The sequence below is a fragment of the Balaenoptera musculus genome, chromosome 11 (genome assembly GCF_009873245.2).
Source record: "Balaenoptera musculus isolate JJ_BM4_2016_0621 chromosome 11, mBalMus1.pri.v3, whole genome shotgun sequence".
Lineage (NCBI taxonomy): Eukaryota > Metazoa > Chordata > Mammalia > Artiodactyla > Balaenopteridae > Balaenoptera > Balaenoptera musculus.
Genome location: NC_045795.1, coordinates 33369433 through 33382890, shown reverse-complemented (window position 1 = coordinate 33382890; position 13458 = coordinate 33369433). Strand labels below are relative to the sequence as shown.

The 13458-nt window shown below is 53.2% G+C and overlaps 1 protein-coding gene across 1 annotated transcript; it reads right to left on the bottom strand.

The window, feature by feature from the left end:
• Nucleotides 1-8630, bottom strand: PGC (progastricsin). Its single transcript, XM_036869250.1, has 9 exons — nucleotides 8535-8630; nucleotides 6397-6547; nucleotides 5868-5985; nucleotides 4788-4906; nucleotides 3952-4151; nucleotides 2654-2776; nucleotides 1934-2081; nucleotides 1051-1149; nucleotides 1-296 (listed from the first exon to the last, which is right to left on the bottom strand). The coding sequence occupies exons 1-9, from the start codon at nucleotides 8591-8593 to the stop codon at nucleotides 141-143; spliced, it is 1173 nt and encodes a 390-aa protein (XP_036725145.1). The 5' UTR covers nucleotides 8594-8630; the 3' UTR covers nucleotides 1-140.
• Between the last annotated feature and the right edge of the window lie 4828 nt (nucleotides 8631-13458).

The window sequence follows — 13458 nt, the reverse complement described above, 5'->3', positions numbered from 1 at the left end:
TGGAGAAGAAAGATTTATTGTTAGAGAAAGTCCAGAGTCCAAAGAAGGGAGGCTACATGCAGAGAGGAAATGCAGAGAGAACCCCCTGTAGCCTGGGAGGCCCAGAGGGAGAAGGGAGCCCGGGCGTCCAGGCGCTGAGTCTAGGCGGCGGTGGCAAAGCCCACCCTGTTGTTGCCCAAGTCATAGACGGAGTAGTAGGACCTGAGGAAGACGTCCCCAAGGATCCACAGGGGCTGGCCGTTCTGGGAGGGCAGGTAGGTGGCCTCGACCCCCACCATGCAAAAGCTGTCGTCGTTCTGCACAACACAGAAGGGCAACACTCATTCATCCGCTCACACAGTGATGGGGCACTGCTCAGCCCAGAGCCCCAGGCCAGCAGCACAGATGCAGAAACAGGTGAGCCAAAGTTTCTGCCCTTGAGGGCTCACAGGCCAACTGAGCCTCCAGAGCCAGAGCCGGGCTGGTGGGGGATTCTGGCGTGGCTGAGGGCAGGCTGCAACAGGCCTCCCTCTTCAGGGTCTCCTTGACTCCCTCCTGTTCCTGATTTGGAGCAGGTCAGCCTGGCGGTAAAGTCTTGGAGCCAGACCAACTTGGGTTCAAACCTTAGCTTCACCCCGACTAGCTATGTGGCCTTGGGCCAGTTACTTAACTCTCTGAACCTCCAAGTTTTTATTTGTAAAATAGAATTAGTATCTCGCTCATTGAATGTTGTGACGAGTAATCAGGGAAATGTAGACAAAGTGCTTCACTCCGTGGCTGACTCTCATAAGTGATCAACAAAGAGCCAGTGCCCCTCCCCCCTAATTAATAATAATGATTAATAATAGATGGTACTCTGCTCTTTCATAGCCTCGTTCCAGAGACGGGGGTTTAGAATCAATGGATGGGGAAAAGAAATCAATGCTGCAAGGCATCAGGAAATGGTGCAAGGTAAGGAGACCCAGCGTTTCTGGCTACCCACCCCTTCCTCCCAGCCCTCACCCCCATCCCCCATCCCCCACCCTCTCGATCGTGTCCCCACTCTCTCAGCCTGCAGGGGCCGGGACTTACATTGAGGATGTAGGAAGTGGGCGGCAGAGGGAACTGCACACCATTGATGATGAACGTGAGGGTGGGCAGGCTCTGGATGTTGCTACAGTCCACGAGAAACTGCAGAGAGGAACAGGGCCCAGGATGCCTCATCTCCCCCCTGAGAGGACCTGCCAACCCCATCACCTCAGCCCCTCCGGACCCGGGCCTGAGCCCCAAGCCTGCTTTGGGACTGGAGGCTGCAACACCAATACTGCTCGTGTTACACAGGAGGACTCACGTGCAGAGGGTGGGATCTGGGGGCACCTGAGCATCTCTCTCACCCCCAAACATGACTCTTGCTTGAATTTCCCCCATGAGAGAGGTTAAATCTACACCCCCTTCTCTGCAAGTGTCCTTTTAAAACACGCAGGTCTGTAGAAAGCATGGCCCATCAGTCCACCAAAGTTAGTGGGAATGCATTAATTAGGCAAACCCTTTGGTGGGCTCAGGAGGGGGCACGGGGCAGAGAGCATGGCCCTGTGGAGGTGAGGGAGCTGTGGACTGAAGGGTTATACCTTGTCACTCATGGGCTTGGCAGCACAGTCTAGTTATTTCCCTCTTACTGCAAAGCCCGGCAGGTGTGTAACCTGTTTCCGCTAAGGGGCTGAAGCTCAGAGGAAATTCTGCCTAGTAGTGACCTCCCCACACCCTTTTAGCACAAGCATCTGGCTCCCCTGGATCAGCCTTCAGGCCCCCAGCCAGCTCCCAGCCCCAGTCATCCTGGGGCCCCCACCTCCAGTGCCTGGGGGCAGCGAGAAGCATGGAGGCCAAGAATCAGGCTATTCTTGTGCTCCCAGGAAAAACCATAAATGCCCCCTGGCTGGCCTCCCCCAGGGAAGGGGCACACCTCCGCCACACGCACCTGTCCATACTGGTCCTCCTTGGCCCCTGTGGCCTGCAGAAGGGAGCTCATGAACTGCTGGGGCACGGTGAGCAGAGATGTGCCAGTGTCCACGATGGCCTGGCAGCCCTGGGAGCACCAGCCTGTGGCCTGGTCACCAATGAGGAACCTGAACGGTGAGGAGATGGGCGGCCTCAGCACCTCCCAGCTCAGGGCAGCTAGGGGATGAGCTGCAACCACAGAATCAAGGTGCACCTCTGGAAGATAAGGACTCTGCAGAGGTCAATCCAGCCATCCTCCTGCCTCATACCAAAGTCTGTCAAAGGCCACCTAAATGGCCTTGGAATCTCTTTCTAAAGAGTTCCAAGGATGGTTCTAGAAACACTGAAGGCCAGGGTTACTGATTCATTGTAAGTACTTTGAGCAAATTAGTCCCTCCCCCTCACACACCCCAGTTTTCTAATGTCTAAGCCCCTAGGGTTGGACTACAGGGTCCAAATTGTCTGGGATTCTCAGTCCTGCCCCTTCCTATGTAGTCCCCACCCCACCCTCCTTCTCCAGGCCGACCTGGGCCTTGAAACCCCAGCTGAGGGCAGCTGTGGCTTTGCAGGCGCAGGTCTCTGGGGTCCTCTGTCCCCCTCCCGACACCCGACAGTGCCCGGATGTGTGTGTGTGACATGAAGTGCCTCAGAGCCTGCTCCGAGGAAGTGCCCACACCCCCAGGGCCCACCACAGACTCACTCCTCAATGCCAATCTGCCAGTACAGCTCCTGGGTGACGGGGGCCCAGTAGATCTGCCCCGTGTACAGACTGCTGTCCACACCCCCGAAGATGACTGCTCCCCCGTCCTGAGAGCCCTGCTGGCTGCAGGACGTAAAGCAAAAGTGAGTCAGGGAGTGGCTGTGGAAAAGGCAGGAAAACAGAGGTCCTGCCCTGGCTCCAGACTGGGGCTCCCTGAGGAACGGCTGTGTCTCCCTTCAGACCGGAGCTCCCTGAGGGAAGAGGTTTTGTCCCCCACCCACCCACCCACCCCCGCCACCCCCAACTGGAGCTCAGACTTCCCAGTGCCTCAGGCTCCCAGGTGCTGCTGCTTCACCAAGCGCTGCCTCTGGGGAAGCCTCTGGTCGTCTGGCCCCCCACCCTGCCGCACACCACGTTCTCCATTCCCTTTCACTTTGTGCTGCTGGTGGAGCGTGTCCACGGGAGCCAGACCCGGGCCCAGCTTGTTATTTTTCTGCTGGGATCGGAGGGAGGTAGGGCCCAGGTGGAGGGGAGGGCAGGGCCTCCCCTGTTAGACAGAAGACGAACCCGAGCGTGGAACTGGGCAGAGCTCCTACAGGCTAAACTCAGAGTACTTGTAAACACAGGCCAGCCACCGTCGTAACAGGATAATGTGGTTGAAAGATTCAAATGACTAAGCCCCAGGGAGTAGATATTGACTATCTCTAGAAGGTAGTTGTCTAATTCTGGAGAGGAAAGAAAGTCCCCCCCACCCCAGCCACACGTGACGCCCCCCCACCCCTCCTACTGCCTGGCACCGGGGCCCATCCACATAAATCACTGAGTTGGCTCGTGTTTGTGGTAAGAATAACAACTTGTTAGGAGTTCATGGTGGACCTAGACCAGAAGACTCCAGGACCTGGCTAGAACAATAGATCAAAGGAGATGAAGCAATAGATTTCTACACAAAAGAGGTGTCCAGGTAGAGAACATTTGGTCAGGAGGAAGTGAGCTAACTGGGGCTCTGGGCAGGAGGTAAGCCCAAGAGGTGTGGAGAAGCAGTAGCAATGCTCAAAGAAGGGTTCAGCCGGAGGAAGGAGAGATACTGTCGTGGCCAAGAAATACAAAGAAGAGGCCAAGTGGGCAGGGACAGATGCAGGGGTTGGGGAGGGGAGGAGGAAGAGTCAGAAGCCCAGGAGGAAAGGCCCTGCCAAATATGCCTGCTGGGAGGCCTTCAAATCCCAAAGTGTTGAACCTCAGCCGTCCAGGGCCACGGGGGCAATGGGCTGGGAGCTGGGGACCACCAGGTGGTTCCTTACCTGCTGAGATAGAAGCTGAAGACTGGGCTGGTGAGGGCACCCTCCTGCAGCATGCCCTGCAGGGCGGTGGTGGCCCTGCCCATGGACAGGGCAGGGTAGGCCATGCCCATGATGCCATCGAACTTCGCATAGAGGAAATTGGTACCCGGCTCGTTCTCGCTCAGGCCGAACTCCTGGTTGGGGACCTTGATGCCCTGGACCTGGAGGGGAAAGAGAGGATGGAAGGTGACGAGTGTAACTCCACCCACCTCCCCCAGGCTCCCCCTCCTCAGACCCCTCAAGGGTCTGTTCTTCATCCCTCCTTTGTTTCTGCTGCTTCTCTTCTTGACACGTTTGCAAAAGCCACTTTCTCTTCCAAGAAGCCATCCCCGACTGCTGCAGCATTCCCCACCCCAACCTTCTTCTTCCCGAGGCTTTAAGTTCCTTAAGGACCAGGTCATCGCAACCATTGTGGTGCCCTCGGTGCCTGGCACATAATGGCCCGCAGTGAGGGTTCAATGAGTGAATGGATGAGCTTTTTTTTTTTTTTTTTTGGCTGCGCCTTGTGGCATGCGGGATCTTAATTCCCCGACCAGGAGTCAGACCCATGCCCCCTGCAGTGGAAGCACGGAGTCTTAACCACTGGACCACCAGGGAAGTCCCTGGATGAGCCTTTATTGTACTGATTTTCTGGCCTGTACGGTAGAGCACTAGGTGTTTCCCATATTTTCCAGGGCCTCCATCTAAGTCTGCCCATGAGACTGTGAGAACTTGGAGGTTAGAATCCAGCTCACAGCCCCGGACTACCTTCCCCACATCTGGGGGTAGGGACGGGGGCAGCCGGCAGCATCACTCACTGTCAGAGTGTCATAGCCGAAGAAGCCGGTGAGGCTGCCACTGCCATACTGCAGGGAGAAGGTCTGCCCATTGCTGGAGTAGGTGGAGGACAGGCTGGGGTTGAAGCGGGTGTGGCTGGCTGCAAGGGAAGGAAAATTTGGGAAGTCAGGCTGGCCCACTCTCAGGCCTGCCGGGCTGCCCACCTGTCTCCCAGCCTGAGCTCACACCCTGGGGCCTCAGCACTCCCCCACGCCCCACCCCCCAACGGCCACTGAGTCAGGTGGTGGCCAGCTGACATTCCTGGCGTGGGAAGACCCACAAGAACTGGCCAGCCTTGACTCCAAAGCCCCCTCTGACCTACAGAATCTTGAGATGCCCTAGGATGGTGACCTCCCTATGGGCAGGTTATATAGAATCTATTCATCTCCCTGACCCCCAGCAGATCTCCTGACACATGGCGAGTGCCGAGAAATTACTCGTTGGATGAAGGAGTGAATGAACCTCCAGGGCATCTGTGTGTTCCCTGACCCTGACCTCACCCCGAGGAGAAGCTGGCCACACCAGGATCCTGAGATAGCCTAGGATGGGGCCAATGAGGGACCTTCTGGACTAGAGGTGTCAAGACCCAAACCCCAAGGCTTTGGCAGGGACCAAGGCAGCCCTAGGAAGTGAACATCTCCTGTCTCCAAATACAACTACAGGGAGGGGACCACATCTATATCCTTCTCCCGTGTCCCTTGAGATACTCAGTAAGAACTTAGTAAATCATGGGGTGGAGTAGCATAGATAGAGTGTTGTAGAGTGGAGTAGGATGGAATGGCATTGCGCAGAGCAAACAGGATGGAGTGGAGTGGGCTGGGCTGGGCTGGAGTAGGTGAAGGGATACGTATTGGTGAGCAGGGAAAGCAGAGGTGCCACCCAGCTCCATGGCCAGCTTCTTCCCTCTGGCTTGGGCATGTGCCATGTGACCCTGGACAAGTCCCTGGTCCTTTCCAGAACTGAAGCTCTCCCCAGCAATCTTTATGAAGTGCGGCCCCTCCCCAGAGGGTGTCAGTGCCCTGCCCTGCCAGCCGCCCTCCCCTGCCCAACCTAGCACTCACTGCAGGCCTGGCTCTGGCAGTAGACAGAGGGCACCCACAGGTTGGAGGAGCCAGTATCAAAAAGGACCAGGAAGTTCTGTGGTGGGGTCCCGATGCTGATCTCACCAAAGTAGGCAGCCTGGGCGGGGGAGGGGGGACATGGGCAGGCTGTTAGCTCTGGCGGGATCCAGGGACCATCAGGCCCAGCCTCCTCCACGAACAGAGTGATAGAGTGACCAGCCCCACAGCCCGCACCAGAAGCAGGGGCCCAAGCCTGCCCTCCACGCTCGCCCAGAACCCACAGACCTTCGGTCCAAGCCTGCCCGGGGCAGCTGCAAAGGTCTCTGTGGACTCAGCTGCCAGGTCAGCAGGGGCCCCTGAGTGCTCTGCCCGCCAATGAAGTCTCCGGGCTGGCAGGTCTGAGAGACGGGGGCAGGCCCAGGGGCCGGGTGGGAAGGTGCAGAGAGGAAGGGCGCAGCTCACAGCCCAGGCCTGGCCCTCCGCCTTTGGCAGCAGGGAGAGGGGAGCCCCGGGGAGGGTCAGGACTCACATCCATGTAGTCCATGGGCTCGGAGGCCACGCTGAAGTCATTAAAGCGGTACTTCTGGGCGGGGTCGTACTTGTGGGTCCTCAGGAAGTCCTCCAGTATCCCCTTCTCCTTCATGGTCTCACGGATGGACTTTAATTTCTTCACGGGGACTCTGCAGGAGGGCTGGGGTCAGGGCAGGACCTCCCTCTTTCCTACAGAGGCTCTAATATCCCAATCTCTCTCTCTCTCCATCTCTAACTGTTTGCCTCAGGCTCCCTGCCGCTCTGTCCCCCTGTGTCTGCAGCTTGTACGTGTCTGTGTGTCTCCCTCTTTCTCCATCTCTGTCTCAATCTCTGGTTCTCTCTGGCTCTTTCTCCCTCTGCCTCTCATTTTCTTCCTCTCTCTTTCTCTTTCTTTCAAAACTCTTCTCAGGACTTGCTCTGAGATTCAGAAAACAACTGCCTTCACCCATGCATGCCCCCACCCCATCTCATGGGTCCTCATCCCACCCTGGTCCTCCACTCTCAGATATCCCATAAACACTTTCCCAGGCAGGGGAGAGGAACTTCAGACATTACCCTTTGTAGGATTTGCACATTTTTGTTCTGTTTTGTTTTGTTTTTGTTTTTGTTTTTTTTGGCTGTGCCGTGTGGCTTGCGGGATCTTAGTTCCCTGACCAGGGATTGAACCCGCGCCCTCAGCAGTGAAAGTGCGGAGTCCTTAACCACTGGACTGCCAGGGAATTCCCAATTTGTGCATTTTTTAAAAAGGTTTCAGAGGGACTTCCCTGGCATCCAGTGGTTAAGACTCTGCACTTCCACTGCAGTGGGAGCGGGTTCGATCCCTGGTCAGGGAACTAAGATCCCACATGCTGCGCAGTGTGGCCAAAAAAATAAAATAAAATAAAATAAAATAAAATAAAATAAAATAAAATAAAATGAAAGTTTCATAGATGGCAAAGTTCACCCCAAAGAGAGTCCTCTGGTACAGTGGCTGTCAGGCACCTGGTGCCGGCTGGCTGTGACAGAGCACAGGCCCAGGGGAAGAGCACTAGACTGGAGACTCAGAAAACAGGCTCCTAGTTCTGCCCCTGCAGCTACTTGTCTGGCCTGGATCATTCACGCTCCTCTCAGGATGCAGGGACAGTGGGGAGTTTGGCCTGGGTGGTCCGGAGCCCAAATCAGCTCTGGAACTGTATGTACTGAATTATGGGTTTCTGCCCACGTCCTCCCAGACCTGCTTGCTGCCATTGCCTAGGGGTCTCTGCGGGTCCACCCAGGCCTTGTTCCAGGCTCCAGAATTCCTGCTGCTTTCACTTCTTTCCCCATCTCTTCCCCATTCCCTCAAGACCCTTCATTGTCCAGAAATTCTCTGCTAAACCCATTCACCTTGAGCTATGAAGGCTGATGGTTGCTTCACCCCATCACAGCTACAGAATTTGCATATTCAAAGAAGTTTCTGAGAGGAGCCATCTCTTCGCCAAAAAATCACTCTTTAGTGGTAGAATAGCAGGCAGTGTGGCAGGCCAGGAGTCCTGATGTCCTGTGAGCTGTGCCGCCTCGTTCCCTATCCCCTGACACCTCAGCGTATAGAGATTACATGACTGGTGTTTCTGCTTAGATGATTTTGACGTCTGCCAAATAAGTTGGGGGCCTTAAGGAAAATACTAGCAAACGTCTCCCTATCTAGAAATAATTGTACCGGCCGTTCAGCGTCTGCTTGGGTGGTAGTCACCCCTATTCTCCCTGTTTCCGATCCATCTTTTCTCATCAGTGGGGGAAGGGATGGTGCTTCTCCCTTTGACTGGAAGTTCCCTGAAAGCAGAGGCCATATCTCCTCCCACCGCTGAGTCCTATCCTATACCGATTCAGGGAGCCTTCCCTGTCCAGAAGTCCCAGAGCAGAGGCAGATCATCCAGAGAGCTTCCTTGTCCCTTCCAACATGTGAGGATAGCAAAAAGATGGGGGTATATGAACTAGGAAGCAGGTTCTCGCCAGACACCAAATCTGCAGGCACCTTGATCTTGGACTTCCCACCCTCTAGAACTTTGAGAAATAAATTTCTGTTGTTTATAAGCCATCCAGTCTATGGTAGTTCATTAAAAAAAAAAAAAAAAGGCTGCCCAGGCTCCTGCCCCAGCAGCCAGGCCCCAGACTCACTTGATCACGGCCGCCTCCAAGGTCTGGAGGCAGACCAAGGCCACCACCATCCACTTCATGATGCCGATTCCCAGCTGGCCACAGCAGAGAAGCAGCTCAGAGTTGTGGCGTCAGAGTGGAGTGAAGGCCTGAACACTCCTTCCTCCTTTATACCCCGAGGACCCGGCCCAGCCCCTGCCTCCCTGCCCTGCACCAGCATGACCTCAATCCCGGGCGTACCCTGGGCTCCACGTATCAGTTGTTTCTGTATGTTTTCCCTTGTGAGGGTGGCTGCAAAGGACTTTTCATCTTATTGACTTTTCAGTACAAGCAGTGGAGGCCAGGAGGTGCGAGCGATAAGAAATCAAAGTTGCCGTAAGATGGAGCGGCAAATATGACTTCTTGTGCAGGAACCAGAGGTGTGAGGTAAGCCTTTTAGGGTGAGGGCCAGAGGAGGGCAGAGTGAGGGCCGTAGGATCTATAGGCAGGTTTTTCATCCTCAGTGCTTTCGACACTTTCGAACAAAGAACTCCTCGCTGTGGACACTGTCCTCGGCATTGTAGGATGTTTAGCAGCATCCCTGGCCTCTGCCCACTAGATGCCAGCAACAGTCCCCCAGTTGTGACAACCAACAGTGTCTGCAGGCATTGCCAAATGTCCCTTTCGGGAGCAAAATTGTTGAGAATCGCTGGTCTGTAGGTGATGCACTCAGAGATTCTGACTTTAAGTCCTGGTTCCAGCACCTCCAACCCCTTGGGGGATGCAGTTAGGAGTGTCTGGGGGTTGATGGGGTCAGTAGCTAGGATGATGGTAATGATAATGGTAGTGGTGAGCGTGGTGCTGATGGTGGTGATGGTGGCGGTATTGTTAGCACAGATGCAGATGGAGGGGCTGGGTTGCCAGTGGCTGAAGTCAGAGCTATTGGGGGCAGCTCTGGAGGTTTCCCTGGTCAAATAGGACATTTGGAGAAATTCTCATCATAGTTCAGCAAGCACTCAGGACACACCCACAGAGTAAGCCGCACTGGCTTCTGGTTGTGCCACTGGCACTGATCTGCAGCAACAGGAGGCCTGGGCAGGGGCATGGGAGGAGGGGACATACCGCCCCCTGCTTCTGTTCTTCATTGTCTCTCTTCTTCTGTTCCATTGAGACTCTGCCCATGTCTTTTTTTTTTTTTTTTGCCTCACTGTGCGGCATGAGGGATCTTAGTCCCCCGACCAGGGATCAAACCCACGCCCCCTGCATTGGGAGCACGGAGTCTTAACCACTGGACCACGAGGGAAGTCCCTGCCCGCGTCTTTAGTTCTCCTAAAACACCTGTGTCCCCCATTACCCTCTTCCCCAGCTCTCGTCTGTCCTCGTTCCTGCTCCCGAGCCTGATCTGTCTTGTTCTCTGTCCCTCATCTCCGGGTCCTGCCTGCTTCCCAGCTACAAGCTTCTCATTGCCTGAGGTGACCTGGAGCTGGCCCAGCTCCCGCCAACCTGGCACTGGAGAACTCTCCATTCTGGGGTGAGTGGAAAAAGTCCCCACACCAGTACCCTGTCTGCCACCTCACCCCTCACTCAGGGCTCCAAACAGATTTGTCAGGCTCTTGAGCCCCAGGCAGAAGGCCAAGACCCGGCCTGCCAAACACCGATATAATCCAGCCCGTGGGGACTTTCCACTCTGGCCATCTCCACCCACTGCCCGGCCAGAGCCCTGGAGTCTCCCCTGGCCCTGGATGGGGGAGGGGAGGGAGGGCACTAGAGGTCCACCCGGGCCTGGCACAGAGAGGGAGGTACCTGCCTGGCTGTGTCTCAAGGCCAAATCAGCTCCCATTCCTCCCTGCAGTCTCCAGGGACACTGGAGTGGGAGGCAAGGTAAGGAGGGAGTGCTTTCCCTGGGGTGGGGGAATCGCAGGTTTGGAAGATCAGGCAAAAGAAACTCATAGGATCCTTGGAATCTTGCCACATCCTGTGAATATAGCAGAATCCATGGGGTCCCCTAAGTCTTGTGAGGCCAACCAGACCCCACAACATGGCCCTCCAGGGACCCTTTCCTTATCTGGCGGGACCCAAGGAGTCTGATGGCTGTGGGCTAACTGTCCCCAAACCCCAGTCACACCACATCCCTTCTGAGTATCCCTGGCCTACTGCATCGAGCCAGGGTACCCTGCTTGGCAGCCAGGCCCTGGGGCTTTTCTGCCCCGCCTACCCAACCTGACCTGACAGCTCAGTCAGTCCCCTCGGTGTCCCCATACATCCTAAGTCCTTGTCTGCCCTGGCTGCCCCGCCACCACCCAGCCCCCCCCTCCCTGGAAAGCCCATTTCTCTTCCTTCTACATGTCCAAGTTCTGCCCATCCTTCAGGACCTCTCCTCCTAGAGCCAGGCATGTACAGAGTCTGAGGACACTTTAGAAGTCATCCAGGGCTACCTCCCACCAAGGACAGGAGCCCCAGTAAGCCTGACCCACTGGCTGCCCACCAAGTTCATCTTCTACCCCTAAACACTGCACACCCAGCTGGTGCCCTCCCCTTAGTGCCAGATCACACACTGTCTAGGATTGGTCTCCAGTTGTCTCCTGGTGTACGTTTCCTCATTCCATAGACTAGAAACTCCTAGAAGGCAGAGATTGTGGCTTCCACCTCCCTGGGCTAGGCCCAGAGCTCAGGAAATCCTGAACACTAGTTGGAGCCCATGGGATTGTTCTCAATGGGTCGTGGTTATATCTCCCACACCCCATTATCCCAGTGCTCTGATTTCCACCCCACACTCTAAAGGGATCGTGTCAAAATCCAGGGCCTGGAGTCCTCTCATAGTGATGGTTTCCCAGGAAAGAGGCATTTTCTCATCACCCTCTGGTCTCCTCTCCATCTAAGCACCACCTGCCTCAAAACTCATCAAAGGCTCCCTGTGGCTAATTAAATAAAATCCAAACTCATCACCCTGACCTTGAGGACACACTCAGGCTGGCCCCTTCCTGCATTTCCACACTCCTCTTCCACTACTAACCTACACATGCTCTGTGCTCCAGCCACAGCAATCTCCTTGCTTTCTCCCAGGAGGCCTGTTATTTTCCAACCACTGTGCCTTTATCCATGCTGTGGTCTCCATCTGCAATATCCTTCCCAGCATCTCCACCTGCAAAATCTCCTCATCCTTCAAGACCCAGTACAAAGGCCATAAAGCCTTCGCTACTGTGCCCACCTACCCTCAAACTGGCCCCTATTGTGGAGGACTTTGCTTTTCCTCCCCTTATGGTATTTATTTCATACTGTCTTATATCCCAGTGACTTGCCCCAAATCCTATCACTTGTAACTAAAAGAAAAGGTCTTTTCCCTCACCTGGCTCCTTAAACAGCTCATTCACCTTTCAGAGTGACTACAAAAGTGACACTGATTGCTGGGAGTGTCTCAAGAAGAGATGGCAGCTACTAGCATGCACACTGCCACTGCTAATCCTTCACCCATGGCAGACATCGCTAATCAAACAGATCACTCTCTTTCATGGTGCTGAGACATGGCCTCAGGATCCTTCCCAATCTAGTGTTCATATACCCATTCTCAATTTTGAAATGACAGTCCCTGAGTCCTTTAATGGAGGATTTTTTTTTTTTAATTCTGGATACTAAATTTCATTTAAATTCTGTACATATACTACTTTTTAAAAAGTCAAAGTGACATGAAACTACAATTATTTGCACCATTCTAAATTACAAAATTATATTCTAGCTCCTAATGTACACACTGAGATTTTAACATAGCTGTAATCAGTGTGTAAATACTACTTCTGTTCTGTTCTTCTTACTGAAGATTACTATATACACACTTCCATGAATTGAGATAGGCCACATTCTTATCACTCTTGGTGGCTGTACAGTGCTCTATCATCTTGGTAGTAGCATTACTTAGCCCTATTCATTTGGGTTGATTCTAATTTCTCATTTCTATCAATAGTAATTGGGCACAAAATAAACATCAACCAAAGAAAGAGAGTAGTGAGCTCCTCGTTATCAGCATCATTCAAACAGAGGCTAAAGGAGCACATTTTGAGGAATCCTGGAAGTGGGGTCTCTTGCAGTGGGTGTGAGATTGGACCAGGGATCTGAGTTTCACTGTGTATTCTAACCCCTGAATTAAGTTTGCAGAGCTAAGAGACCTCACCTCAGATCCCAGGACAGGTACTTTATAAACCTTAAGTCTTCGGCAGCTGTCTACATGAATTTTAGTTACGGCTTCGGCTATTATCTTGGTTTTTTAGTTTTTCCCTTAAAATTTGTGTGTTTTATACTTACATCATTATATTGGTTTAATCAAACTTATTGGGGGCAAACTGGAATGGAGGATTTTTTTTTCAAGTTCAAGGATTTATGCTTTTTTTTTTTCTTTTGATATAGTTTTTGAATTACCAAAAAGTTACATAGTACAGAGAGTGCCTGTACACCTTTCATCCAGAATTCCCTAACGTTAACATCTTACATCATAACCATAGTACAATGATCAAACCCAGGAAATTAACCCTGATCTAATACTATTAACCAATTTATAGACCTTATTTGAATTTCACCAGTTTTCCCACTAATGTCCTTTTTCTGATTCAGGATCCAATCTAGGTCCCCACATCACATTAATTTTCATGTCTTAGTCTTCTCCAATCTGTGACAGTTCCTTGGTTTTTTTTGGTTTTTTTTTTTTTTGTCTTTTATGACCTCACTACTTCTAAAAAGTGCTGAGCAGTTATTTTGTAGAATGTCCCTCAGTTTAGGTTATTCTGATGTTTTCTCATGGATGGCATGCATTTTGGAGCAGAAGCCACAGAGGTGATATGTCCTTCTCAGTGCATGATATCAGGAGGCATCTGATATGGATGGGTCTCATTGCTGGTGATTTAACCTTAATTACTTGGTTAAGGTGAGGTCTACCACGTTTCTCTACTGTACAGGAACTGTCTTTCCCTTGATAATT

Bases quoted from the DNA above. Each gene is read 5' to 3' on its own strand.
- PGC (XM_036869250.1), bottom strand. From the start codon at position 8,593: ATGAAGTGGATGGTGGTGGCCTTGGTCTGCCTCCAGACCTTGGAGGCG. The intron at 2,082-2,653 runs GTGAGTCTGTGG...CTCACCGTTCAG, and splicing joins TGGCAGATTGGCATTGAGGA to GTTCCTCATTGGTGACCAGG. The intron at 297-1,050 runs GTAAGTCCCGGC...TGTGTTGTGCAG, and splicing joins CCACTTCCTACATCCTCAAT to AACGACGACAGCTTTTGCAT.